This window comes from Oryctolagus cuniculus, chromosome 7, assembly GCF_964237555.1.
Source record: "Oryctolagus cuniculus chromosome 7, mOryCun1.1, whole genome shotgun sequence".
NCBI lineage: Eukaryota > Metazoa > Chordata > Mammalia > Lagomorpha > Leporidae > Oryctolagus > Oryctolagus cuniculus.
Window position 1 is genome coordinate 130,194,301 of NC_091438.1, and position 24,300 is coordinate 130,218,600.

The 24,300-nt window shown below is 57.9% G+C and overlaps 1 protein-coding gene and 1 long non-coding RNA gene across 3 annotated transcripts in view; one reads left to right on the forward strand and one right to left on the reverse strand.

Moving 5' to 3' along the window:
- Positions 1-235: 235 nt before the first annotated feature.
- LOC127493468 (uncharacterized) lies at positions 236-5,625 on the reverse strand. Of its 2 annotated transcripts, XR_007923670.2 has the most exons (3): positions 5,040-5,625; positions 1,676-3,370; positions 236-623 (listed from the first exon to the last, which is right to left on the reverse strand). It is a non-coding gene; the product is annotated as an uncharacterized lncRNA (long non-coding RNA). The 2 variants fall into 2 exon arrangements; XR_011390180.1 differs by lacking the exon at positions 1,676-3,370.
- Positions 5,626-5,903: 278 nt separating this feature from the next.
- The window catches only part of SLC2A1 (solute carrier family 2 member 1), a 29,659-nt gene continuing 11,262 nt past the window's right edge, over positions 5,904-24,300 (forward strand). Inside the window, 2 exon segments of the mRNA NM_001105687.1 lie at positions 5,904-6,047; positions 19,402-19,497. Coding sequence (NP_001099157.1) covers positions 6,030-6,047; positions 19,402-19,497 — 114 coding nt within the window. The 5' untranslated portion in view covers positions 5,904-6,029.

The following is a 24,300-nucleotide window of genomic DNA, read 5'->3' on the forward strand; positions in this document are numbered from 1 at the left end:
AAAAAAAGAGTGTTAATTGAAGCACAATATGCACAGAATAAGCAACAGGAACTGGGGATATACACAGTTCCATGCATTTTTACAAAGTGAACACATATGTGTACTGGCACCCGGATGAGGTACAAATGTCACCAGCAGGGACAGGAGCAGAGGGTGGTAAGAGAGGCACTGGTCTCTCGCAGAAAACATAGCGGGGATGGGGTGCCAATAAATTCAGTCATCTAGATAAAGAATATTTTTGGCTTTTAAAATCTTTATTTATTTCTTCATTTTGCTTGAAAGGCAGAGAGTGGGAAAGAGACAGAGAGAGACACACACACACACAGAGAGACAGAGTGAGAGAGAGGGAGATCTTCCACATACTTGCTCACTTCCCCAAAGCCCACAAAAGCCAGGTCTGGGCCAGGGTGAAGCCAGGAGCCAGAAACCCAGTCCGGGTCTTCCGTATGGGTGGCAGGGAGCCCAGGACTTCAGACCAGCTTCTGCTGTCTTCTAGGGTAGCTGGAATTGGAAGTGGACCTGGGACTTGAACCAGGAACATTATGATGGAATCCAGGTCTCTCAAGCAATGTTAACCACCGTGCCAAATGTCTGCCTTGAATAATATTTTTGATGCAATGCTTCTGAAAAAAAAAATGAAAATGAGAAAGAAAAACAAAACAAAACAAAACCATGATGACAAAATACCGAAATGTGAAGTGAAGACAGGATTGGTTCACCTTGCGGTGCTGACTCACACGGAAGCTCGGGGCAGAAGGAAAACATCGAGACTGTTGATCAGGTCTCCACCTGCCCATGCCCAGGCCCCGCTCCCCTCACAGTCACCCTGCCCCTGCCTTCCTAAGGTAACTGGGCCCAGAACTCTGGTCCTGTAGGCCAGCTGTGCGTTGTTTCCTCGCAGTCACATGCTTCTGCACATTGGCCTGTCACTCCATAGGACCTCTGCCAAGTCTAGCCACGTTGTTGCGTGCCACGGAAAGATGCTCACAAGAGGCAGGGACGTGCACAGCCCGCGGTGCCTTTTGGAGAGACCAGTGTGGTGGCGGCTGGGACGAGGAATGAGCGGCAGCTGTGGCTTGTGCGGGTGGAGAGAATGTGTGGAGATCGGTGGGATTTCAGAAATCCAGAGTCCACTGGATACTGGGCACTCAGGCTGGGGCAACCGGCCGCCAGAGGAGCAACGAGTTGTTCAGCTTTTAGCGTGGCCAGTGGGACATGCCAAGGGCTAGCCTAGAGGCAGGCAGCTGTCTGGACAAGCCTGGCGCTCAGGAGAGAATGGAGAAGGGACAGGCTCCTTTGGTAGCCCCCAGCATCACCGAGTAGGTGTTCACGGCATTGGTGAGAGCGCTTGCAGGGGGCCAGGGAGGGGCACACAGGGGACAGAGAAGGGACGCTGAAAAGCGTCCTGGGAGCAGGTGGTTGGAAGTGTGCAAATCAGAGTGAACATACTAAACCCGGAAGGCGGTCGAGCCCGGCCCATCAGGCCCGCCCGGAGTCCCACACTGCATTCACCTGCAGTTGCAAAACATCGCGCGGATTAGGGGTTCGCCCATCCCTGCTCCCGCGAGCCCCCTTTGCATCAGCAGCAGCTGACTCGGCAGAGCCTTTTCTCCTGGCTGCCAGGCACACTTGCCTTTAAAGGAGAAACAGTCTTTTCCAGGCTCGCCCTACTCACCCGCGACTCCTGAGCTGCTCGGCCCCGCCTCCACCCACACTCCGCTGCGTCCCACCCACGGTGCGTGCGCTCGGGCACGCACGGCGCCAGCATCAGCCTGTGCACCTGGCACCTCCTCTCCGGCCCCTGGGAGCTCTTTTCCTCCGACCGGCTGGGGCTGGGACTGCGTGGAACCGGACCCAGAAAAGCCCGAGTTCCTTCCAGGGCTGAAGGCAGCCTCCAGGGAACAAAGGCTGCGGCTGTGGGTGCAGACTGGGAGAGGGGACACCAGCTCCCTCCAGACCCAGTGCGGGGGGGGGGGGGGGGGGCTCTGTGCTGGAGCCTCCTCGCACTCGCTTTAGAGCCGCAGGTATGGTAGGCCTGTGAGAGGCGGAGATATCTCCAGGTGCCTCCCTCACTCAAAAACTCTGACGTCCACGGAGTAAACCCCTAGTCCTGGTACCTGGCATCTGGGGGTCCTCTGTGATCCCACCGCTTCAGACTCCTCTCGCCCAGATGCCTCCAACTTTCATCTTCTTTCTCCTTGGCCCCTGCTTGGGAGGACGTGGCCGGCTCTCCGGCTTCCCCTGCACCTTCGTGTCTGCCCACCAGGCAGGTGCTCCTGCTCTCGTCCCTGCACCAGGCCTTCACTACTTCCTTGGGCTTTTCCTGGTGCTACCTCCGTAGTAGTTGCAGTTAAATTCTGCTCCCAAGGACTCAGTCGCCAAAATTACAAGCCTCGCCTCTGGTCCAGCGTCAGTAACTTCTGATGAATTTGCCCCCCCTCCAGTACCCCCTCCCGGGGGGCTCATAAACCATTTACAGAGACAGGACACCTAGACATGGGATTTCCAGCAGGTGTGTCATGGGGGTGTGTGTGTGTGTGTCTGTGTTTGGGCAGGTGGAGTGGAGCTGGGCGGAGCTAAGCTGTGCTCCCGGTCACTTCGCTTCGACCTTGAGTGCCCTCCTGACCGTCCATGGGGGTGGACTGTACAAGAAGTAGTCCAGCTTGTTTGGATGGACCTGTACACACATCTGTTATTCCCAGGGGTGACCCAAAAGGGGACTGTCGCACCCACTTTACAGATGTGCATCCTGAGGCTCAGAGAAGGGAGCTCAGGGACGCTTGGCAAGCAAAGAGCAGGGCTGGGTCTCAGGAGTCTGACCCTGGGTGCCCTGGGTGCTGTCCAGAGTCTTTGGTCCCTTTAGCTCTCTGACTGCGACCTTGGCACGTGCTTTCCCTTGCCAAGTACAGCCCTCCCCATCCACCTGATGAACTCGTATTCAGCCTCTTAGACGCAGATCAACACGAACCCCTTTGCTGAAGCTCTCTCTACTCTCTCCTTCCCTTGTAGGACAAGTTGTTCTCCTGTACACATTCTTGTGTTTTGTTTTGTTTTGAAATATTTATTTATTTGAAAGTCAGAGTTACACAGAGGAGAGGCAGAGAGAGAGAGGTCTTCCATCTGATGGTTCACTCCCCAATTGGCCACAAAGGCCGGAGCTACGCTGATCTGCAGCCAAGAGTCAGGAGCTTCTTCTGGGTCTCCCACATGGGTGCAGGGGCTCAAGGACCTGAGCCATCTTCTACTGCTTTCCCAGGCCATAGCAGAGAGCTGGATTGGAGGAGGAGCAGCCGGGTCTCAAAACAGTGCCCATATGGGATGCCAGTGCTTCAGGCCAGGGCATTAACCTGCTGCGCCACAGTGCCAGCCCCTTGTGTTTTGTTTTTAATTTGAAAGACAGAGAGAGAGAGAGAGAGAGAGAGAGAGAGAGATCTTTTATCCCCTGGTTCACCCGCCAAATGCCTGCAACAGCAGGGGCTGGCCAGACCAAAGCCAGGAGCCGGGAACTCTATCTGGGTTTCCCATGTGGGAGGCAGGAACCCAAGTACTTGGGCCATCAAATGCTGCCTCCCAGGTGCATCAACAGGAAGCTGGATCAGAAGTGTGGACTAGTGAAGACTGGAACCAGACACTCTGAGATGGGATGCAGCGTCCCAGGCAGTGGCCTAACCTGCCCCCCTACCGGGCATACATTTTTATCCCTACACCTGAACTTGGTGTTGCTGCTGCTCATCCTCCCTCCTGTCTCCTCTCCAGTTCAGGGCGAGCAGTGAGCTCTCGTGCCCCTGTTCCTGGGAAAGTGACAGCCCAAGGCCAGCATGGGGAAGGAAAAGGTGTCTGCTTAGTGAGTGTGACTCAGGGGCTGAGTGAGGCAAACCCACAACCCGGGAGAGGCAGTGTCCTGGAAGTGTGAGGAAGCACGGAGCTTCGGGGGGAGCGGGGAGACAGCAAAACCCCAAAGTTCCTTCAGGAAAGACTGCAAGTGTTGGTAGAACCGACTGGAGTGCGAGGGAAAGACACTCGCAACCCAGACCAGCTGCTCGCTTGTTCATTCATTCTTCATTCATTTGTTCACCCCTTCACTCCCCACCAGGCGTCCCAGCTACAGGAGCTGTTCTCAAGGTGCTCCCAGTCTGGGGAAGACCAAGGACAGGAGCAGGAGAGACAGATCCCACCTTGGGGGGATCAGGAACATTTTCTGGGGGAGGACCCATGCCTGAGGGGTTCTTGGCAGGCAGAGCACAGATGTGGCTGTGAGGTGCTGGCGGGGAGAGAAGGGCTGAGCTTGCGCACTGATGTCCCGGAGCTCGGGCCTCATTCCTTGCATGAGAGCAGGGGAATGAACGTGTCCGGGATGGCAGGAGGTGAGAGCGGAGGAGACAGAGGCCCTGCACATTGCAGCTGGCAGCAGCCGGCAGGGAGATGCAGTGGTGTAGACGGTGGGGTGAGCAGATCCGCGGATCCCCACCTCCCAGCCCACAGAAATCGGAGCCATGGGCAGCAGTGCCCAGAAAGGGCCTGCCTCTCCCTCAGGGCTTCAAGCCAAACTAGGCGAGCTCGCCAGCCAGCACCAGACACCCTGCCCAGAGAACTCCTGGGGTCATGTGGTCAGCGCAGCCTCCCTGTTTCCAATAGACAATAAATAACCCCACCAGGATCCCCTCCTCAGGGAAAAAGACTCCCGGCCCAACCTCGGGACCTCGGGCAGACCTGGGGACTGGGTGGGGCTGGAGGTTTCCCTTCACTGTACCCCCAAGCAACGCACCGGTGGAGCAGAGGACACCACGTGACCTCACAGGCAACAGTGAGGTCCCGCTGTGTGACAGCCTGGACTGAGGCCCTCATGGGCTCCTCTGGCGCTTCTAACTCTCATGCACATCAGAGTTGATGCACAAGAAAACAGGCTCCCAGACCAGGAGCCTGCCTGGACCATACCAGGCTGGCACACCTAGGGGTTCCAAAAACTGAATGGAGAAAAAAAAAAAAAAAAAAAAAACATGGATCTCAAGATTTTTTTTTTTGCAGGGCAGCCAGCTTACCTTTTAATTCCATGTTCTACAAGCTTGGGTAAAAGTGCCTGCTTGCAGCAGAGCTGGGCCAAGCTGGAGCTCTCCTGCGTCCTTAAGCTTGAGGCTGAGCTGCCTATGGTACCCATCACCCGGGATGCACCTGAATATCCGGAGGGAGAAGGCAGCGTGGCAGAGGTGGTGATTCTGGGGCCCAGGTGAGACGTGGGTACGGGTCTCCAGGCCGGGAGCCCAGCCGGTGCCGCAGAGAGGCCTGGCTGGCCAACAGGAATGTGGGGGATCGGAAGAGGAGGGCGAACCCAGCCCCGGGGCCGGACCTGCTTGGTCTCCCTCCTAGACTCCTGCGGGCAGGTACTGTGCTGGCCACTTTCAATATTCACTCACTCAATCTTCCTAACGACGCCGCGGTCACCCCTATTTCCCGAAGTCACTCGGAGGCAGCGTCCTGGGTCTGAAGCGCTCTCCCCGGCCGCTCCCGGCTCGCTCGCCTTACAGCCGGGTACCGGCGCCACCATTTTGCCGGAGGAGGCCACCGAGGCTCAGAGAGGCGCGCGCGCTCGCCCAGGGTCACACAGCGAGCGCCCTCCCGGCCCCGGAGCTCCGCGAGCCGGGAAGCGCGGCAGCAGCAGCGAGGCCCGGCCCGCGCCCTCCGCCCCCTCCCGAGCGCCCCCTCCCCGCCGCGCCCCGCCCCGGACGTGTGGGCCGTGGGCCCCAGGCCCCGCCCCGAGCTCTGCCCACACCCCCCGACACACCGGCGGCGCCAGCCAATGGCTGGGGTCCTATAAACGCGGCTGTCCGCGCGCTCTCGGCCAGGAGGCAGGAGGCAGGAGGCCGGAGGCCAGGGCAGCACCGGCGAGCGTGCCGGACCCAGGACGAGCGCGCCAGGCAGCGAGAGGCCGAGCGACCCAAGTCGGAGTCAGCCGCCGTCGGAGTCTCGGGATCCGAGTCGCAGAGCGCCGCCCGCGCACCCAGCACTGCCAGAACCACTAGCGCAGCGCGGCCATGGAACCCAGCAGCAAGGTGAGCGGCGCGCCGCGGGCCTCCCCGCCCGGAACAAAGGCGCCGATCCTGCCGGCCCCTGCGTGGCCCTGGCCTCCCCGACCGCGCGGCCGCCTTGGGCGCCTCTCCAAGCCGGCGCGGCGCGGGTCCCCAGCGCAGCGAGCGCCCCGCCGGCGCGGCGCACGCGGGGCGCCTTCGGCTGGGGATGTGGCGGGCCGGAGAGCGCCGCGTGCGTAGCTGGCGCCCGCTCTCCATACCTGGCTTCCTTCCGGGGGCGCCGTGCCGTCCACGCGGCCCGGCGGGGGCCGGGGACACAGGGCCCGGGCGCCGCACGTCGCGCACGACCTCGGCGGCGGCGGCCCTGCGCCGGCTCCTCCCGGGGCGGGGGAGGGGGCCCGAGCGTGGCGCCCATTGGCTGAGCCGGCCGAGCCCCCGGCCCGGCCCCGGCGCGCGGAGGAGGCGGGACCCGCCCGCGCTCGGCCGGCTGGGGTCCGCGGCTACCCGCGCCCGGGCGCGGCACGGAGTGCACGGCCTGGCCTGAGGCGTTGACCGGCCTCGAGCCGGCCTCCCGGGGTGCCGCGGCGGGAGACGCTCTTCGGGCCCGGCTCGGACCGGGCGTGCCTGGCCCCAGCGGGGAGGTGGGGAACGAACGGCCGATCTCCGAGGCCCTTCCTTAATAGTCGTACTGACCCCGAAGTTTTTTTTTGCCCGGGCCCGAGGATGTGCTCTGAGGAGCAGCGCGGGCTCCGGGGGCCGGGGCCGGGGAGGCGCCCCGGGTTGCAGCTGCTCGGGCCCAGCGCACGCCCAGGGCCGGGGTACGAGGGCCTCTGCCTCTGTACCGACGAGGACCCTCGGGGGCAGACCGCTGGCGCCACGGGGTCTCGTTCCCTCTGTAGACCGGCTTGTCCTGTAAGGGGTCCTTATAGCTTGTCCGCAGAGAGGTTTCTTTTCAACACACTCTTGATGTATAGGACGGTGTTAGGTTCCTTTCCTCTCCCCCCTCCCCCCAGTCTATATCATTTTCAAGTCACTTTTTTTTTTCTTTTGAAACGCTCTCTTTCTTACTTGGATTTTCTCCTGTCCGGCTGGGAAGGCACCAGAGTAGAGTGCCCCCGCCCTTTCTTCCTGGGACGAGGGGTGGCTCTGAACTCAGAACTGCCCCGCTCCGCGGGCCGTGGAGGTGTCAGTGGGACTGAGAGCCGTGGCGCCAGGCCGCAGCCTCCGCTGGGAAAAGGCCTCCCCACATACCTGTGAAGCCAGAGGACTTGCTCCATCCTGCCCTCGCCCTGGGGCTGCAGGTGAGGTGAGACCTGGAGGAAGCTGTCCCCTCTGGACAGGCTCTGCGCAGGCGCAGGTGGCACCACGGTGGGGTGTCACTAGATGGAAGCCGAGGAGGAGCGCTGGCAGCTCGTGGCCAGGGCTGAAGTCCCGACAGGTCCCTGTGCCATCTCAGGGCTCTGGCGGCCACTTCGCCTGTTGGGCCTCAGTTTCTCTTCCGCAAGACAAAATTCTGTTTAGCCTTGAGACCCCAGACACGGGCGTTTCCGAGTGGAGTGGATCAATGCAGAGGAGGTGTGGAGACAGAAAAGTGGAAGGGAGAATCGACAGCCACTCATGGTTTCCTGGGCCCTTGGCTAAAAGCCTTTGCCGTGTCGCTCACCGTCCAGCCCTGCTGGTTCCTCCCCGGGCTGAACTCAGAGAAGGGAAGTACCTTTCCTGAAATCACCCAGCTTGGCCGAGCTGGATCGGAACCCAGGCTACTCAGAAAGGGCTTTTGGTTCTGTCGCCACTGCCCCTTTTCAGGGCACTTCTTAAATTTTGGGTGGAGGGGACAGCGTTAGCTTCACGTCAAGGGCCGTCCTTGTGCCAGCCCGTTCCAAAGGCTGCACCGTGCTTTGGTGCTGTGCTCACCACACTTTCCACCACCCACCCCATCAGTAAACAGCTTGCAGCCCCTCCTTCCTTGTGGTTTGTCTGTATTTATAAATTAAATGCAAATGTTTATATACTCTAAATATACACGATATGCATGCGTTATGATGTTAGTAGATTATATGTCTGCAGGAGGTAGAACTTTCAAGAAACAAATATGAGGTAGATGGTAGGGGATTCTAAGTCCCCCAGGGGTCACCTTGTGTACATTCCAGAATGCAGTCCTGGCCTTCGGAGCCTGCCGATCTGATCAGCCAGCCCGGCCTTTCTGTGCAGGATGTTAAGCTGGTGCCAGGAGAGCTTGGATCGCTTGCCTGTGTGTCTGGCTCCGAAACCTTGGTTCTGCTCTGCCCCCCTTCATCTCCTAGGACCTGGGACTTGACTGGGCTGACTCACTCCTGTTCTGTTGTGCGCCTTGCAGTTTGTAGTAATGAGCTTAACTGAGTCGGAAGGAAGGCGGGGACAGGAGGAGTCCCGTCGCATCCCAGCCAGTTCACCCACGATCCCCCGTGAGCAGCAGGCAAGGCTGAGCCCTATCTGGGGATGTCTCGCACCTTTGGGAGAACTCTGGGCTGACCCTGCCCCTGCCTCCGCCTGGCTGACCAGGCTCTGCCCCGCAGTCAGAAGAAATCGGGGATCTGTGGGGCTCTCCTGGTGGCCCCAGGCGCACCACCGATGAAGCCCTGCAGATGGGTTTTGAAGCTCAGCTTGCTCTATTTCCATCATTAGAGTATCTGTCCCCACGGACGCCCCAAAAATGTTCCTGCGCCTCCCGCCACCTGTACCTGGGTCTTGGCCTCTGTCCAAAAGTCCGGTATTCTGGTGATGGGAGCATTTGGGGGCCAGGATGCCTCCCCCCCCCCCCGCTAGTATGAATCACTCAGGTTAATCATTAAAGCTCCTAGCTTTAATGGTTTCTCAGGAAGCTGGGCGGGGCATGCCAGGCCCAGAGCCCCCGTGGTTCTGCCTTGGGCTTCCCCCTCCCTGCCTGCATTTGGGTCCTCCGAGAGGGACTTTTGAGGCTGTTAGCTCCTGGAATCCTCCCATCTGCCCACAAGTCACAGCAGCTGTATAGTCCTAATAAAAAATGACTTTGCCAAGGTCGCACACTGAGCCCACCCCCCCAACACACTGCCAGCCGTTCCAAGATGGTAACAATGATAAGGAAAGCCGTAGTCGGAGGGGTCTTCCAGCCATGGCCCAGACCTTGGTTTGGCGGATGACAGAGAAGGGAAGACACTTGTCCAAGTTAAGGCTTTCACAAAAGATTGGAGGGGCTCTGCAGCAGTTAAAAAAAAAAAAGGAGCCACTTTCTTTCTCACCTCCGCCCCCATCATCTGTCCCTGGGGAGGTAGGACTTTCCAAGCTGTGTGGATGCAGCAGGAGTCTAAAAGTTGGATTCGGCTGATTTGACTCACTTCTGTGAGTGCAAACGAAACATTAACTGTTCCCATGAAGCATTTGACCTTGGAGAAGCCGCTTTGCTGCAGCCTTGGTTTCCTTCTCTGTAATGTGTGGGCCTCGCTGCTCCGGTAGATGAGGTGAGACTGGCCCTGTGCCCTCAATCCGCCTGGTGGCTATTTTAGATGGAAAGGCCCTTTGTGTGGTCAGTCGGGGCGGACAAACAATGTACACAGCTCCGAGATGATCCTTGCCCACTGCTGAGCCACCCAGGGATCCGACCCTACTTGCTCCGGAGCTGGGTCAGCCCCAAATCCGCAGTAATCAGCTTGTGACTTCAGGGAGCTCAGCTTCGCCCGGTGCCTCCTGGTCACGGGGTGTCGGGACCCAGACCTCTGCTCCAGCACCAGGGGTGTGGGCATCCCTTCCCCTCTCCCCCAGGCTGGCAGACTGCAGGAGGCCTGGAACAAAGGAGAAAGTGTGCATCGCTGGCTTGCAGCCTGAAACCCCTTCCCCCCACCCCCCTTCTGGGCACAGAGGTGACAAAGCCACTCAGTCTGGTAACCGGCGTCCCTAGGATGGCAGAGGCCAGGACAGCTCCTGGCTGGACTCATAAGCTCCGAGAGGCTGTGTCCAGGTCAACAGGCCCAGCCCTGGCCACCAAAACAAACCTGCGATTGTTACTTCCCTCAGAGGGCGGGGTGGAGTGGAGCCTGAGGCTCTGTCCTCCAGCCACTGGGCCTGGCAGTAGCTGACGCATGAACACGGGATTTCGCAGTAACTGAGCGGGCCTCGCACCCCGGCCGGCGGAAGGTCGCGTTTGCCCTTTCTAGGGCTTCACTGGCTTTTGCCTCCCCAGGGTCTCCACGTGCTCTGAAGTGGAGAGAGCTCTTGGCAGGCCCCAGCTGATGGGACATGTGGCTGCCGAGGCCTCTGGGGACAGAACATCTGCCCGAATGGCTTGGCCCAGACTTCCGGTTCCCCCTGCCCACTTGTGTGGGAGTGGGGAGTAGAGGACCCTGCTTCCGAATCAGCTCTACTGTCTGACCTTAGGCCAGCCGCACCTCTCGTTGGCACTGGTGTCTGGGTCCCTTGGGAGCTGGGCAGTGCCCAGGAGGCCTTTCACAGCCCAGCAGGAGCCCCGGAGCCACCAGATGGCTGTAGGGCCCTCTGCTGGAGAAAGGGGGGGGAGGCCTCTTGGGCTGGGGCCCAGCTTGAGGAGACTCCAGCAGAACCTCCTCCTGCCCCTGGCTGCTGCCTCCTCCGGCTCCCCCTGGTGTGTGATAACTTGGAGCAGCCCACACAACTGTATCAGAGCTCCCGCTCAGGGTCCCGGCCCCCCGGGGCTGGCGTGCTACTCCGGGCTCCCCTCTCCTCCCAGCCCTTACCCATGGCATGGCCAGGAGCAGCACCGAGCTCACAACCACCCATCATGTGACACGGTAGTTGTGAAGTCCGGTGTCCCAGTGGGCGTGGCCGCGTCATCGCTGTCCACAGCCTGGTGGTGGCAGTCCACGAATGGTGGCACTGGGCGCTGGTCTGAGCACAGCTTGAGTGTCCAGACAGCTCGCTTTGCCATCACTATTGTGAGGGACACTGCATGCCGGGCACTGCCCAGCAACTCCGCCTACCTGCAGGCTCCATCCTGGCCCTAATCCTCTCTGCGGAGTAGCCCCTCACTGAGCCCACCAGCCACAGCCTGACAGAGGCATGGGCAGCTGCCCCCTTGGGAGTTAGCCTTGTGAATGCACAGTGCCCCTGTTGCTGGTGCCTGTCCTTGCTCCTGCCCACTCACCCCTCCAGGCCCCCAGACAGGAGGCTGTTCCCACACAGCCAGCATGTGGGGTGTATAAGGATGAATTAACGTCATCTTTCTAAGATGCTGATTTGTAAAAGATTTAAGCTGTTCATGTGTGTGGAGCCGCCCACCCCTATCTCCCAGATATAAGTGGGGTCTTCATAAAGTTCATGGAAAATGCATACTATGGAAAACCTGTGAAAGGCAGAGTTACAGAGAACGAGAGGGAGAAATGGAAAGGGAGGGATTTCCCATCCACTGCTTTGCTCCCCAAATGGCTGCAACAGCCGGGACTGAGCCAGACCAAAGCCAGGGGCCAGGACCTTCACCTGGGTCTCCCACGTGGGTGCAGGGACCCAAGCTCTTGAGCTATCTTTCACTGCTTTCCCAGGCACACTTAGTAGGGAGCTAGATTGGAAGTGGAGCAGCTGGGACTCGAACTGGCACCCACATGGGATGCTGGCGCTGCAGATGGTGGCTTTACCTGCTATGCCCATCCTGCATGAACTTCAAATATTTTTTCCTTCAAGATAAAATTTGAATTCCATTTTCCACGAACTTTTTGAATCTTTACATGGTGTGTTGTGTTGTGGGGTTGCCGCTTGCTCTGAGACTTCTGGGGCGCAGGGAGGGCAAGCATGGGCCCCAGAGCTGTGTCCAATAGAGTTCCTGATATTCCAATTTTTTTCTAATACAGAAGTCATAGAACCAAATCTCATGACACTTAACAGGCGAAAGAATGTCTTCTCCAGCTGTAACGCATTGGTGCTTGCCTTCACAGATCTCTTGTCATGCATGTGTTGATGCATGCCTACAAATGTCATGTTTGTGCAACTGGATCATGCTTTCTCCATTGTTCTGCCTGGCCCTTCTTGCTCACCAGCCCAATATGTGCAGCGCCTGTCTCTGCGCACCCCAGCCAGCGCCGTTGTACAAGCCCCAGGGCTCCTCGGGTATCAGTCAGCATGTGCAGATGTGCTGCGTTCTTTCCAACAGCTGCGTACTATTCCATTACAGGCATGTCCCACCGTGATGCAGATTCACCACCTGATGTTATGACAAGCATTTATTTTCTGCCTTAGCCCTCGACTGAAATGTCAAGTTCCCTGGGCAGGGATTAGGGTTAGTTTGTCATCGAGGCCCCATTGGCTAGGATAGGGTTGGAAACATGAATTCAGGCATAGCTTTTCTTTAGCAAAGTAATTTTTTTTCTTGGAAAAACCTCTCAGGGAGAACTGAAGCTTTAGGAAAAAGACTTATTTTTTGAGAGAGAGAGACGTAAAGAGGAACTCCCATCTGTTGGTTTACCCCTCAAAAGCCCATAAACTGGGAGCTGAGAACTCAATCCAGGTCCCCCACGTGGGTCGCAGGAGCCCAGTCACTGAGCCATCACCACCCGGATGTTCCTTCGCGGGCAGCTGGAGTCAGGAGGTGAGCAAATGCAGGTGTCTTCACTGCTGAGCCAAACACCTGTTCGTAGGAAGAGACTTTTTTAAGGCCCCCCCAGTGGAGGTGGGACTTACACTTGTGTGCTGGGAGTGACAGTGACCTTTGCATATGCCCCATCTCACCATTGAATGCATACCACCTCCAGGGTGGCAGCATCTCCAAGGTCCCGTTCCAGTCTGAGGGTCTGGGCACACAGCCCAGAGGGCTAGTCAATTGCGTTTAGCATCCCATAGGATGCACACTTCTCGGATTATTTAGGGAGGATCTGATTTTTCCTGGGAGGCTTTGACAATCTTGGGCAGTTTCACACTTTGGGTTCAGGGCACCTGGGGATTAAAGCAGAGGTTGGCAAACTTGTTCTGTAAAGGCCAAATAGTAGTAAAAATTGTCAGCTTCCTGAACCATCTGGTTTCTGCCTGTCCCAACCACTCAGCTCTGGCGTTGTGGCATAAAAGCAGCCATAAACAAGACATAAACACACGTGTGTGGCTGTGTTCCAGTAAAACCCAGTGGTCACTGAAATTGGGATTGAATATTAGTTTTCACATAATCACAAACTGTTGGTCACCTGTCCCCTGCTGCTTAGAAATCCAAAGCCTGTTCTGAGCCGGCCACTGCATTTGGCCCAGAGGCCTTAGTTTGCCAACCCTGCCTTGGAGCAAAATCCAGTGAGGTGGCCAAAAAGTTTCTGAGCTTGAGACGGGGCTGTCTCTGCTCGGAGCAGGCGAAGCGCAGAGCGTGGCTGCTGGAACCGAGTCTGACCTACATAGAAAGCACCAGGTAGAAACCTTGTTTCCTTCAGGAACCCAAACCCGGAAGCAGGGGGGAGGATCCGAGCAGGAAGGGAGCAGAATTTGGCACCAGAGACCCCCCAACTAGAAACTTCAGGGAATCCAAGGGCCCTCTGGCTATGCACGCACCTCTTCCTCTCTGAGCCTCCCACTTTCTCCTCTGTGAAGTGGGAGCAATCTCCCCCTACCCCACCCCAGCTGCTGTGCAGTGCTTAAATCAGGATGTGTGAGCGGCCGCTGGCAGGGTGCCCAGCACCTCCTTGCTGGTGCCGCCGATAACTGCGCCTGCCCGCCCTCTCCTCTGGTCTCTGCCCTACAGCCCGGTGAGCACCCTCTGCCTCCGGGGCCACCGTGGGGGTGCTGGGGACGCTCAGCCATGCGAGAGTCCTGACATCACTTGAAGGCTCCCAGGAAATGACTCTCAGGGGACCGTGTACCTGAGGCTTCCGCCGTGGGCCAGCATTGGCTTTCTGGAAAGACCAGCCAGGATAGAAGGAGGTAGAGGGTGAAACACCAGGCCGGGAATCCTTTTGTTGGCCGGGTGTCCTCTGGCCTTAGACTCCTTATCAGGGAGGATGTCAGAGCAATCTGAAAAGTTGTAAAGTCTAGAACTTTGTTCAACTCTCAGAAAAGGAACGCATGCAAAGTCAGTAAAAGGGGAGCTCTCAACTAGACCCCACCTGCCCATCCCCCCCGCCCGAGCTTTGGGCAAAGCAGGCAGAGGGTCCCCTGCCCTTGTGTGAGGGAAGCCGTGGGAGGAGGACGAGGACAAGACAAAAGGGAGTGACATCTGGATTCTGCAGGGAACACCCTGCCTCTGAGCGGCAGGGCCACACACCCTTCCTCTGCCAATATTGACTGAGGGCCTGCTGCAGGCCAAGCCCGGGGCTGGAGCTGCCGAGGACAGGCACAGGGGCACCAGCCAAAAGGCTGTGGTTTTGCCCAGGCCAACCAGCATCCCAGCCTGTGCAGGAGAGGTCCTCAAAGCAAACACCTCTTCAGTGGCCTCCTGGGACAGAGAGAGCTCTTGGTGGGCTTTGGGACCTCCAGAACTGCGGGCAAGGTGTGGGGACCTTGAGCTCAGGCGGTGGCTGGACTGGGCATGTGGCACTCCTGGGAGAGCTGGGACTTGAGTTTGGTCCCCTAACTTCAATATCTCTCTTGCAGCCCATGGGCTTGGAGAGGAGATGTGGTGGGGTCTGCCAGGCAGCTTCCACTTATCAGAGCTGACGTGCCAGTCCTCATCAGGGGTTTGAGCAACAGCTGGGTCAGAATAGCAAAACAGATGCACACAGAAAAGTTACATGGAGTAGTGGTGGATTTTCTGTGTTTTGTGATAGCTCTGGGAGGTCTTTGCCCTGGGTACTCAACTGCAGAGACTAGAAGATCCTGGTTATTTATTTGAAAGGCAGAGTTACGAGAGAGAGGTCTTCCATCCACTGGTTCACTCCCCAAGTGGCCACAACAGCCCAGGGCTGAGCCAGGCCGAAGCCAGGAACTAGGAGCTTCTTCCAGGTCTCCCATGTGGGTGGCAGAGGCCCAAGCACTTGGGCCATCCTCTGCTGTGTGTCCCAGGCCACTAGCAGGGAACTGGTTGGGAAGTGGAGCAGCCAGAACAAGTACCGGTGTCCATATGTGGCACTGCCATGCCAACGTGCTGGGCCCCCCACGTCCATTCTTAAAGTATTAAGCTGGAGGCTGAGATCACAGCTAGGCCAATGGCCTATAGGAGAGCAGAGAACATTTCTGAAGACAGCTGCATTCCCAGGGGGTGGTAATAGGCCTCTGTGGGGGGGGGGGGGGGGAGAGTCTAGGCTCCACATTGCTGCACACGACTGAAAAAGGTCCACCAGAAAGGCACAGCTGGCGGCACTTTACCCTTCTCTAAGTCATCATCAGCTATTCTGTTAGCTCCACACCTAGGACAATGCCCATTGTGTGAACAGACTGCATTACGGCCCTTCAGCTTCGGCGTCAGGCTGGCAGGAGCAGGTGGTACAGAGACGGCCCAGTGGAGGTGGCTTCCTGTCCGTCCCTTCTCTGATCTGGCAAACACTTGTGGCCCATGATGGGCACCGATAGAGGCTGGCAGCCAGGGGCTCGGAGCGGCAGCCACGCCAAGCACCCCGCTTCTTCACCTGGACCTGTCGGCCCATCTCTCCCCTTGCACGTACCGTCCTGTCTGCCTGGAATGCAGCCTTGCTGCTGCTTCGCCACTTGGCAGACTCCCTGTGTGCCCCCACAGCCCAGCTCCAATGTCATCTCTTGGGAACCCATCCCTGACTTCCCCCAGGCAAAATTAAAAGTCTGTCCTGCCAGGACTCCCACGGTGCCTCGTGGCACCCCCCCACACACACACACACATTGAAGCCCAGACCTCTTTTCTTCGTCTGCCTCCCCGCTCTGCCCCAGCCCCAGCCCCCCAGGGACTTGCAAGCCCCTTCCTTCCATGGCGTCACCCAGGGCCCCAGCTCCAGGTCGGGGCCTGGAACATGCGCTAGTGACAGGATTGCAGTGGGTCCTAAGGCAGCAGCCTGCCTGGGTGGGTGTGAGTATAACCAGGGCGTGGTGGGCAGGTTTCCTAAAGCAGAGCTTGGCCTTGACCTGCCAGTGGCAAAAGTCCACCACAGGGGTTTGTCCTTGGCTCCCAGCAGCCCCCACTATCAGAGGCTGCAGGGGGGCCCGAAGGATGACGTCAGAGGCCTGGAGACCTCTGGAACATCCGGGCGGGACTTAAATAGAACAGGGCCACTGCTGTGCATCCTTCGCTGGCTCATGCTCCGCTGGCGTGTGTTTGGCCAGATTCATGGGTCACCGATCTGTATTACTTTTCACGTACTATTTTTACTGAAATTGCTTGTTTAAAGTAATAGGAGGATAGGAGACCTCTCTCTCTCTCTGTCTCCACCTCTCTCTGTAACCCTGTCTTTCAAGTAAATAAAAATAAATCTTTAAAAAAAATAAAGTGGGGCCAGCGCCATGGTGTAGCAGGTAAAGCCATTGCTTGCAGTGCCGGCATCCCATATGGGCACCAGTTCGAGACCCGGCTGCTCTACTTCCAATCTGGCTCTCTGCTCTGGCCTGGGAAAGCAGTGGAAGATGGCCCAAGTCCTTGGGCCCCTGCACCTGCATGGGAGACCTGGAGGAAGCTCCTGGCTCCTGGCTTCAGATTGGCGCCATTGGGGAGTGAACCAGTGGATGGAAGACCTCTTTCTCTGCCTCTCCTCTCTCTGTATAACTCAGACTTTCAAATAAATAAACAAATCTTTAAAAAAAATAAAGTAGTAGGAATTTGAAGGATTTGTAAAAATTATTTTGAATAGATGATCCACTCACATGGTCCAGAATCCAAAAACAAAAAGTGCAAAAAAGAGCCGGCGCCGCGGCTCACTAGGCTAATCCTCCGCCTAGCGGCGCCGGCACACTGGGTTCTAGTCCCAGTCAGGGCGCCAGATTCTGTCCCGGTTGCCCCTCTTCCAGGCCAGCCCTCTGCTGTGGCCAGGGAGTGCAGTGGAGGATGGCCCAGGTGCTTGGGCCCTGCACCCCATGGGAGACCAGGAAAAGCGCCGGCTGCAGCGCGCCGGCCGCGGCAGCCATTGGAGGGTGAACCAACGGCAAAGGAAGACCTTTCTCTCTGTCTCTCTCTCTCACTGTCCATTCTGCCTGTAAAAAAAAAAAAAAAAAAAAAAAAAAAAGTGCAAAAAAGGATATAAAACGATGTCTTTCTCATAGCCCCTCCAGTTCCTCCAGGAACAGCATTCATTTTCTTGCCCATCCCTTCCTTAAAAAAGATTTATTTATTTACTTGAAAGAGTGAGAGAGAGAGAGAGATCTTCCATCCACTGGTTCACTCCCCAGGTGGCTGCAACAGCCGGGGCTGGGCAAGGCCAACGCCAGAAGCCTGGAGCTCCACCTGGGTCTCTCACGTGGTACAGTGGCTGGGTCAGAAGTGGGAACGGCGCTCACACGGATGCCAGCATGGCTGGCGGTGGTTTAACCTGCTGAGCCGCAACACCAGCCCTCCTGCCCATTCTTTTATATAGAGAGATGCATAAATATCCTCCCTCCACCCCGCCCCCACCCAGCCAATTTGGTTTTTTTCACATGAAAGGTGACATGCAACCCACATGCGCTGAAGCTCACTTTTGCTTAGCACTGTGGCTTGGAGACTGTCCCAGATCAATCCATAGAGAGAGCTTTCTTCTTAGGTATTCCGGCTTTTTTTTTTTTTTTTTTTTATAGCTGAGCTGTACCTTATGAAATCATAGGTTTGCCTTGCTGCTTTTCTAGCTATTCTATTGTGTACTGGAAAAATATTTATCTTGCGTACCCTGAGCATCACATCCTGGATAAGCCAAGCAAAAGCACGAGGCCCAGCGCCTGGCAGGGTGCACGGCTCAGTGCCTGAGCCCTCCTGCTGCTGCTCCTCACTGCCCTACAGCAGCCTCCACAATGCCAGGGGCCACCTGCAGACTTGGGCCTGGTCCGGGTCGTTTTTTTTTTTTTGGAGGGGGGGTGTGGCAGGGAGTATGGCAGGGGGCAGAGCACGGAGGGGGCCCCATGGAGTAGAGGCTTGTCAGGGGCTCACTCAGAGCGACAGTCCCCAGTCTGAGGGCTCCCCGAGGAGTTGAGACAAAGCAGGCTTTTGAACATGCAGAGGTTCGCCAAGGAGGGGCAGGTGGACCGGCCAGGGGGGTCCTGACACGGAATGGGTGTGAGCTGGGCACCGTGGCCGGGCGGAAGCCTCTTCCCTCTTTCCCAGCTTCTGATGGGAGAGCCTTGGCTCTCGCAGTCGCTGCCTGATGGGCTTCTGGAGAGCGCAGGGACCGTACTGGGAACCTGTCTGATGAACAGCCCCGCCCAGCGCTATCAGCGCTGATCTCGAAGTCAGGGCCGCTTCTGGGTTCTGTGTGGGAACCGGGGCGCACAGCCAGGCTGTGGCGGGCTGAGGCAATCCTCCACGAATGTGACTCAGGAGTCTGGGCTTCCTACCCGGCCCCCAGACACACACACACACCCTCTGCCCAGCCTGCCGTGGTGCCCGGCCTGAACACCAGCCCTGCCCTGGGCGAGCCTCCCCGGGTTCCGTGCTCCCGTAGCCAGTTAAGGGCCTGTCTGATGTCACATTTCTTGGCTCCCTCATTTGAAAAGCCGGAAAGAGTTCTGTCCCTTCCCTAGCAAGGCAGACACCTCGCCAGCCTTTTACCTGTCTGTAAGCAGAGCCCTTTCACCTGCTGGCCCCATCCCTTCCTGCTGCCTTCGCGCCCTCAGGCTTCCACAACACCACCCTCCCCTCCTCCCTTGGCCCAACACGCGTCCTCGCCTTGTGTCGTGTGCTTTTCTAAAGCACATTCCTGGCTGCTATGTCATCCGTGGCCACACAGCCCTGAGAAGCTTGTGGTTTGGGGAGTGTTGCCGTGAGGGGTGCTGGGTGGGGCGTCTGGAGCCCTGAGTTCCCCCCAGGGTCTCCTGCCCCATGAGTGGAGGCACAGGCAGGGCCAGGATCACCTCTCCAGGGCTCACCATCATGGTTGCCCCGATTTTGCAGACAAGCAGGCAGAGGGGAGAGGGCAGTCTGACCTTCGCTGATAGTGCTCACGGAGCAGACGGGCTGGGATCAGGAGCTTCCCCCATCTGTGCTGCTCCCATTTGCACCCTTTTGCGCGAGAGTACCCCCCAGAGAGTCAGGAGCCACTGAACCCCACGCGTGGCTCTATGGAGAGAATGAGGCTCCGGAAAATCTGACGCCAAGACCCGGCTGCAGAGAGAAGACCCTACTTGCCCTTTCTCCCCAGGAAGTGATCTGGCCGGCCCAGTGTCTAGAAGTCAGCAGGGCTGGTTTGGCCACCCGAGGTCAGGAAGTGGCCAAGTTTCCTGGGAGAAGGATGGGTGTGGTGCCAGAAGGCAGGCAAGATATCTGAGCATGGGAACCTGCCAGCCCGAGCCCTGCCCTGCGGTAACCTGGGCCCAGACACGCCTGTAACTGTGGTTTGTTTCTCCGCAGAAGGTGACGGGCCGCCTCATGCTGGCCGTGGGAGGAGCAGTGCTCGGCTCCCTGCAGTTTGGCTACAACACTGGAGTCATCAACGCCCCCCAGAAGGTGAGTGCTGTGGCCTGCATGGCTTTCAGACACCTGCTCGCTCTGCTGCACCCACCACCTGTTTGTCATCGGCATCAGTTCACCCTCTGCCTCCACAGCCAATTGTCGGACCCTGACCGTGTCAGAGCCTCCTAGCTCTGGCCTTGGGATTGTGGGGCTGCGGGGCTCACAGACTTGGGGGTCTTCATAGGTCATCTTCACCAACCTCCCACCCAATGTGAGCTCTCACGACAAAGCCACACTCAGCACAAGGATGCTGCCCCGGTATGGCGCCCCCAGGACTGCAGGGTTTTCCTGGTGCTTCTGTCACTCGATGCCCACCGCAGCCCTCTAAAGACAGGCAGCCTGGTGGGGAAGCTGGCCGGAGAGGAGACACCTGCCCACCACCACCCGGCTGGGCAGAGAGACAGCTGGTGTCAGCCCTTCCCTCCAGGTGGTCCTGGAGCCTGTGCTCCTCACCCCCCCCACCGCCTCCCCCTGACCCACCTACACCCACACACAACTCACTCCCTTGTAAGGCATTCAGTTCTGGGTTGACACTGCCTCCTGTCCCTGGAGGCCCTGTGCCAGGCAGAGGAGAAAGGGACCCGCAGCGGAAGGAAGTCTGTTCTGACTTCCTTCTCTCCACAGTGCGTCCCAGATCTGTCCTCTCTCATTCACTGGGATGTCAGGGTTAGGAGGGCCCTGGTGATCACCTGCGGCCCCACCTTTGTGCCTTAGGGAGGAGAGGGGAGTGGGGGGACAGGGAAGGGCAAGAAAGCAAACGGAATGGAGTCATTCCTTGTACCAGGCATTCTGCGTGTTTGCACAAGGTTTGGGTGCTGATTTCCATTTTATAGATGTGGAAAACTGAGGCCCTGGGTCACATAGCCAGGGATGGTCAAGCCAGAACGGAGTTCTATTGTTCACACAATCTCAAGCTGTCTTCCTAACCAACCGGCTGGGCAGTTTAAATGTCCGCGTCTCCCCAGGGAGATGAGATGGCACTGCTGTCAGGGCCACGCTCCCCGGCCAGACAGCCAGGACAGGAAAATGAGTGTGACTGGCTCCTCGGGCTCACAGGCCTGTTGGGGGAACTGAGCAGTGTCTGGCATCAGAGCTGGGCTTCCTCCAGATAGGCAGAGGTTGGCTATGGGGACCACGCCCGATGCTGGGGAGCAGGTCACCAGGAAGGCTGGGGCTGCTGAGTCATGCCCAGCTGCAGCCCAGCTGACGGAACTTTTCCAGACTCGCCTGGACATGGCGACTGTGGGCTCAGGCTTGGAACAGCCCCAAGCCCTGCTTCTTGCTAAGTGCCCTGAGCAGCCCTTGCCAAGGTGTGTGCTTCGGAGCTGGTGCCCTTTGGGAATCCTTGCACATGGGCAGTCTGTCTGCAAGGCGGAGGAGGATGCAACCGAGGGAGGCTGGCTGTCCACCTCGATGGCACACTGGGGGCTCCTGTACACCCCCAGATTCTCACTCACTTGGGTCTGGGATGCTGTTTGGGTCTTGAGTTTTCAAGCATCCTGATTCTACTTGTGCAGCCAAGGTTGAGAGCTGAAGGACTGAGCGCTGTCTTGAAGGAGATCGTAGAGTGAGTTCATGCCTGAGGAGGCACCCAGGGCAGGAAAGAGGAGGAACCAGAACAGAACCCCAGCAGCAGTGGGGAGGCAGGTGCAAGCATGGGAGTAAAATACCCAGGAAAGAGGAAGTCCGGTGTTCAGGAAGGCCTGGCCCTAAGGTGAGCGGGAGGAGAGGGGACGCCGGGGAGCCCCACGATGCAAATGCACGCGAGAGCTGGACCACAAAGGGCCTTGTGGTGGGCTTGACTGGCAGATGGTCATTCAGCAGTGTGGCACGGCGCAGGCACAGCGGGCCTGGGGGCACCTGTGCATTAGCCAGGCTGGGGAGTGTGGGCTTGAAAGGACAGGGGTGATCCGATCTGCATTTCAGGAAAACGACTCAGGTGTCTGGTGTGGTGGGCTGCATCAGAATGTGAGGCCAGAGACAGGGGAGCCAGTGAGCAAGCTGCTGTCGCATTGGTGACGCCAAACCAAGCCCTCAGAAGGACGAATGGGCAGGATCCGGCCGTCAGCTGAGTGAGGACAGCAGAAGGGTTTGGACGGCTTGGGTGCTGTGGGTGGGGTCTTGAAGAGGAGCAGGCGTGGTGAGGTGTGCAGGAATCGAGGCCTGGACACAGCTGTGGAAGTGCGGGAGGCACTGGACGGGAATAGGAGTGGGTCACTGCTGCACAGGCAGGCGTGGAGGATCTCCTAGAGAGACTGTGTGGGACAGAAGGAAGAACAAGAGCCAGGACTCCAGAGACCTCCCCATTGGTAGGAGAAGGGGGCAGCGGGTACAAGGAGAGCTGGGACCTCCAAAACCAGGAGACGGAAGCTTCAACAGCAGGAGGATGCGGGCTCGTGAAGGGCCCGCTCGCCGCGTGTCCTCAGCGCTAGAATGGAGCTTTTGTGACAGCAGGCACGGGGCAGCCAAATGACGTGCAGGAGCCGTCAGATGCCCCGTGGCTGAACTGGACGGGGCAGTTAGCACTGCTGAGGGCCAGAGGGGCAGTGGCCGCCCTGTGACTGGGAGAGCTGGAGGGAGGGGCTGTGCGGGTAGGAGCAGCCTCGCGGTGCAGGCTGAGGAACCAGAGGAGAGCGAGGAGTCGGCCCTTCCAAGGGAGGGCAGACAGGAGCACATTGCCAGGCTACGGTTTCTTCTCTCTCTCTCTCTCTTTTTTTTTTTTTTTTTTTTTTTTTTTTGACAGTGAGAGAGAGACACAGAGAGAAAGGTCTTCCTTTGCCGTTGGTTCACCCTCCAATGGCCGCCGTGGCCGGCGCACCAGGCTGATCCGAAGGCAGGAGCCAGGTACTTATCCTGGTCTCCCATGGGGTGCAGGGCTCAAGGACTTGGGCCATCCTCCACTGCACTCCCTGGCCACAGCAGAGAGCTGGCCTGGAAGAGGGGCAACCGGGACAGAATCCGGCGCCCCAACCGGGACTAGAACTAGGAGGATTAGCCTAGTGAGCCGCGGCGCCAGCCTTCTCCCTTTCTCTTAATTGAGGACTTTTAAATGTGCTGTAAGGAATCCGTGGAGGAGACCGTGAAGAAGAGGAAGTGTGGGCAGGTCCTAAGATACTTCTGAAGCTGTGGGCAGTTCTAGAATCAGGGTCTCCCATCTAATCGGAATGAGGTAAAAGGTCAGCACTCCCATGGACCATGGGTAGAAGAGAAGGACCATCCACGGACCCCAGCGGGGGCTGTGCGCTGCGTTTATTAGCAGTTCTGGGGGCCTCCTGTCCGAGGGTCACATGGGAACCAGCTCCGAGCCCCAGGGCTGAGGACACAACACTGAAAGCTAGCAGCGTTTCGGGCGCATGTTTGCTTCCGCGTCGTACAAACAAGCCTGGCCGGAGTTGTTCCAACCAGCACAGGCTGGAAAGATATATTCCAATTCCACATGCAAGGGAAGGCTAGGTGGACCCAAGGGTATGGCATGAAAGTGTGGCTGGGAGCCAGCGTGTTGTGACAGAGGGGCCACCAGGCTCTGTCCCTGCCCTCCACGGCCTGCCCGTCCATAGGGGCAGCAGAGACCCCCTTGGAGAGAGCTCGATGCAGGCATCCCTCAGTATCCCCAGGGGCAGGGACTCCAGGACCCCCTGCAGACAGGAAATCCTGGGTGCTCAAATCCCTAGTACAGAACGGTCCAGTATTTGCGCACAGCCTCTGTTTCTTCCCCTGTGTACTCTGGATCATCTCCAGGTTACTTATAGTACCTGATACAATGTAAATGTTCATTTTTAAAAAAAAAAAGAGATTTAGTTATTTATTTGAAAGGCAGAGCTACAGAACGAGAGAGGGAGGGAGCTCTTCCATCTGCTGGGTCACTCCCCAGATGGCTGCAACAGCCAGGGCTGGACCAAGCTGAAGGCAGAGCCAGGAGATTCATCCGGGTCTCCCATGTGCAGGACCCTAGGGACTTGGAGCGTCCTCCGCTGCTTTCCCAGGTCATTAGCAGGGAGCTGGGTCCGAAGTGGAACATGTAAGACTAAACCAGCGCCCCTATGGGAAGCTGGCACGGCAGGCAGTGGTTTAACCTGCTATGCCATAGCACCAGCCCCTAGACTTTTTCTTTTAAGATTTATTTATTTGAAAGGCAGAGTGACAGATGAGAGAGAGAGAGAGAGGGTTATCTTCCATCCCCTAGGTCACTCCCCAAATGGCTTCAACAGCTGGGGCTGGGTCATGTTAAAGCCAGGAGCCAGGAACTCCAACCAGGTCTCCCACATGGGTTGCAGGGGCCCGAGCACTTGGGCCATCATCTGCTGCCTTCCCAGGCGCTTCAGCAGGGAGCTGGATCGGAAGCAGAGCAGCCAGGACTTGAACAGGCACTCCTATATGGATGCTGACATCGCAGGAGGCAGGTGCAGGAACACAACACAGTCCCCCTGCCCTACCCTCATCTCCCAGGGAGGAGGGACAGGGATCCAGGCAACGGGAGCCGCGTGTGCAAAGACACGGCGGCGTGCTGTGTGCGCCGATGTGGAGCTGCTGGCTCCCGCAGACCGGGCTCGCCAGCTCCCCTGTCCACTTAGAACAACGTCTCTTGGGCAACGGCCATGGTTTGCCTGCTCTCGGGAAGAGGCTTCTCCCCATTCATGGTGAAGACGCCGGCTCTGCTGCTAATTACCAGAAACTTGTTCTCCGCCATAAAAGAGGCCCCAGAGGGCTTCCTCCTGGAAGTGGTTAATTAATCTTAATATTATCTTAAATGTTTACAAAGCACCCGACCCATAAATTACCTCCTACAGGCAGGCGGGT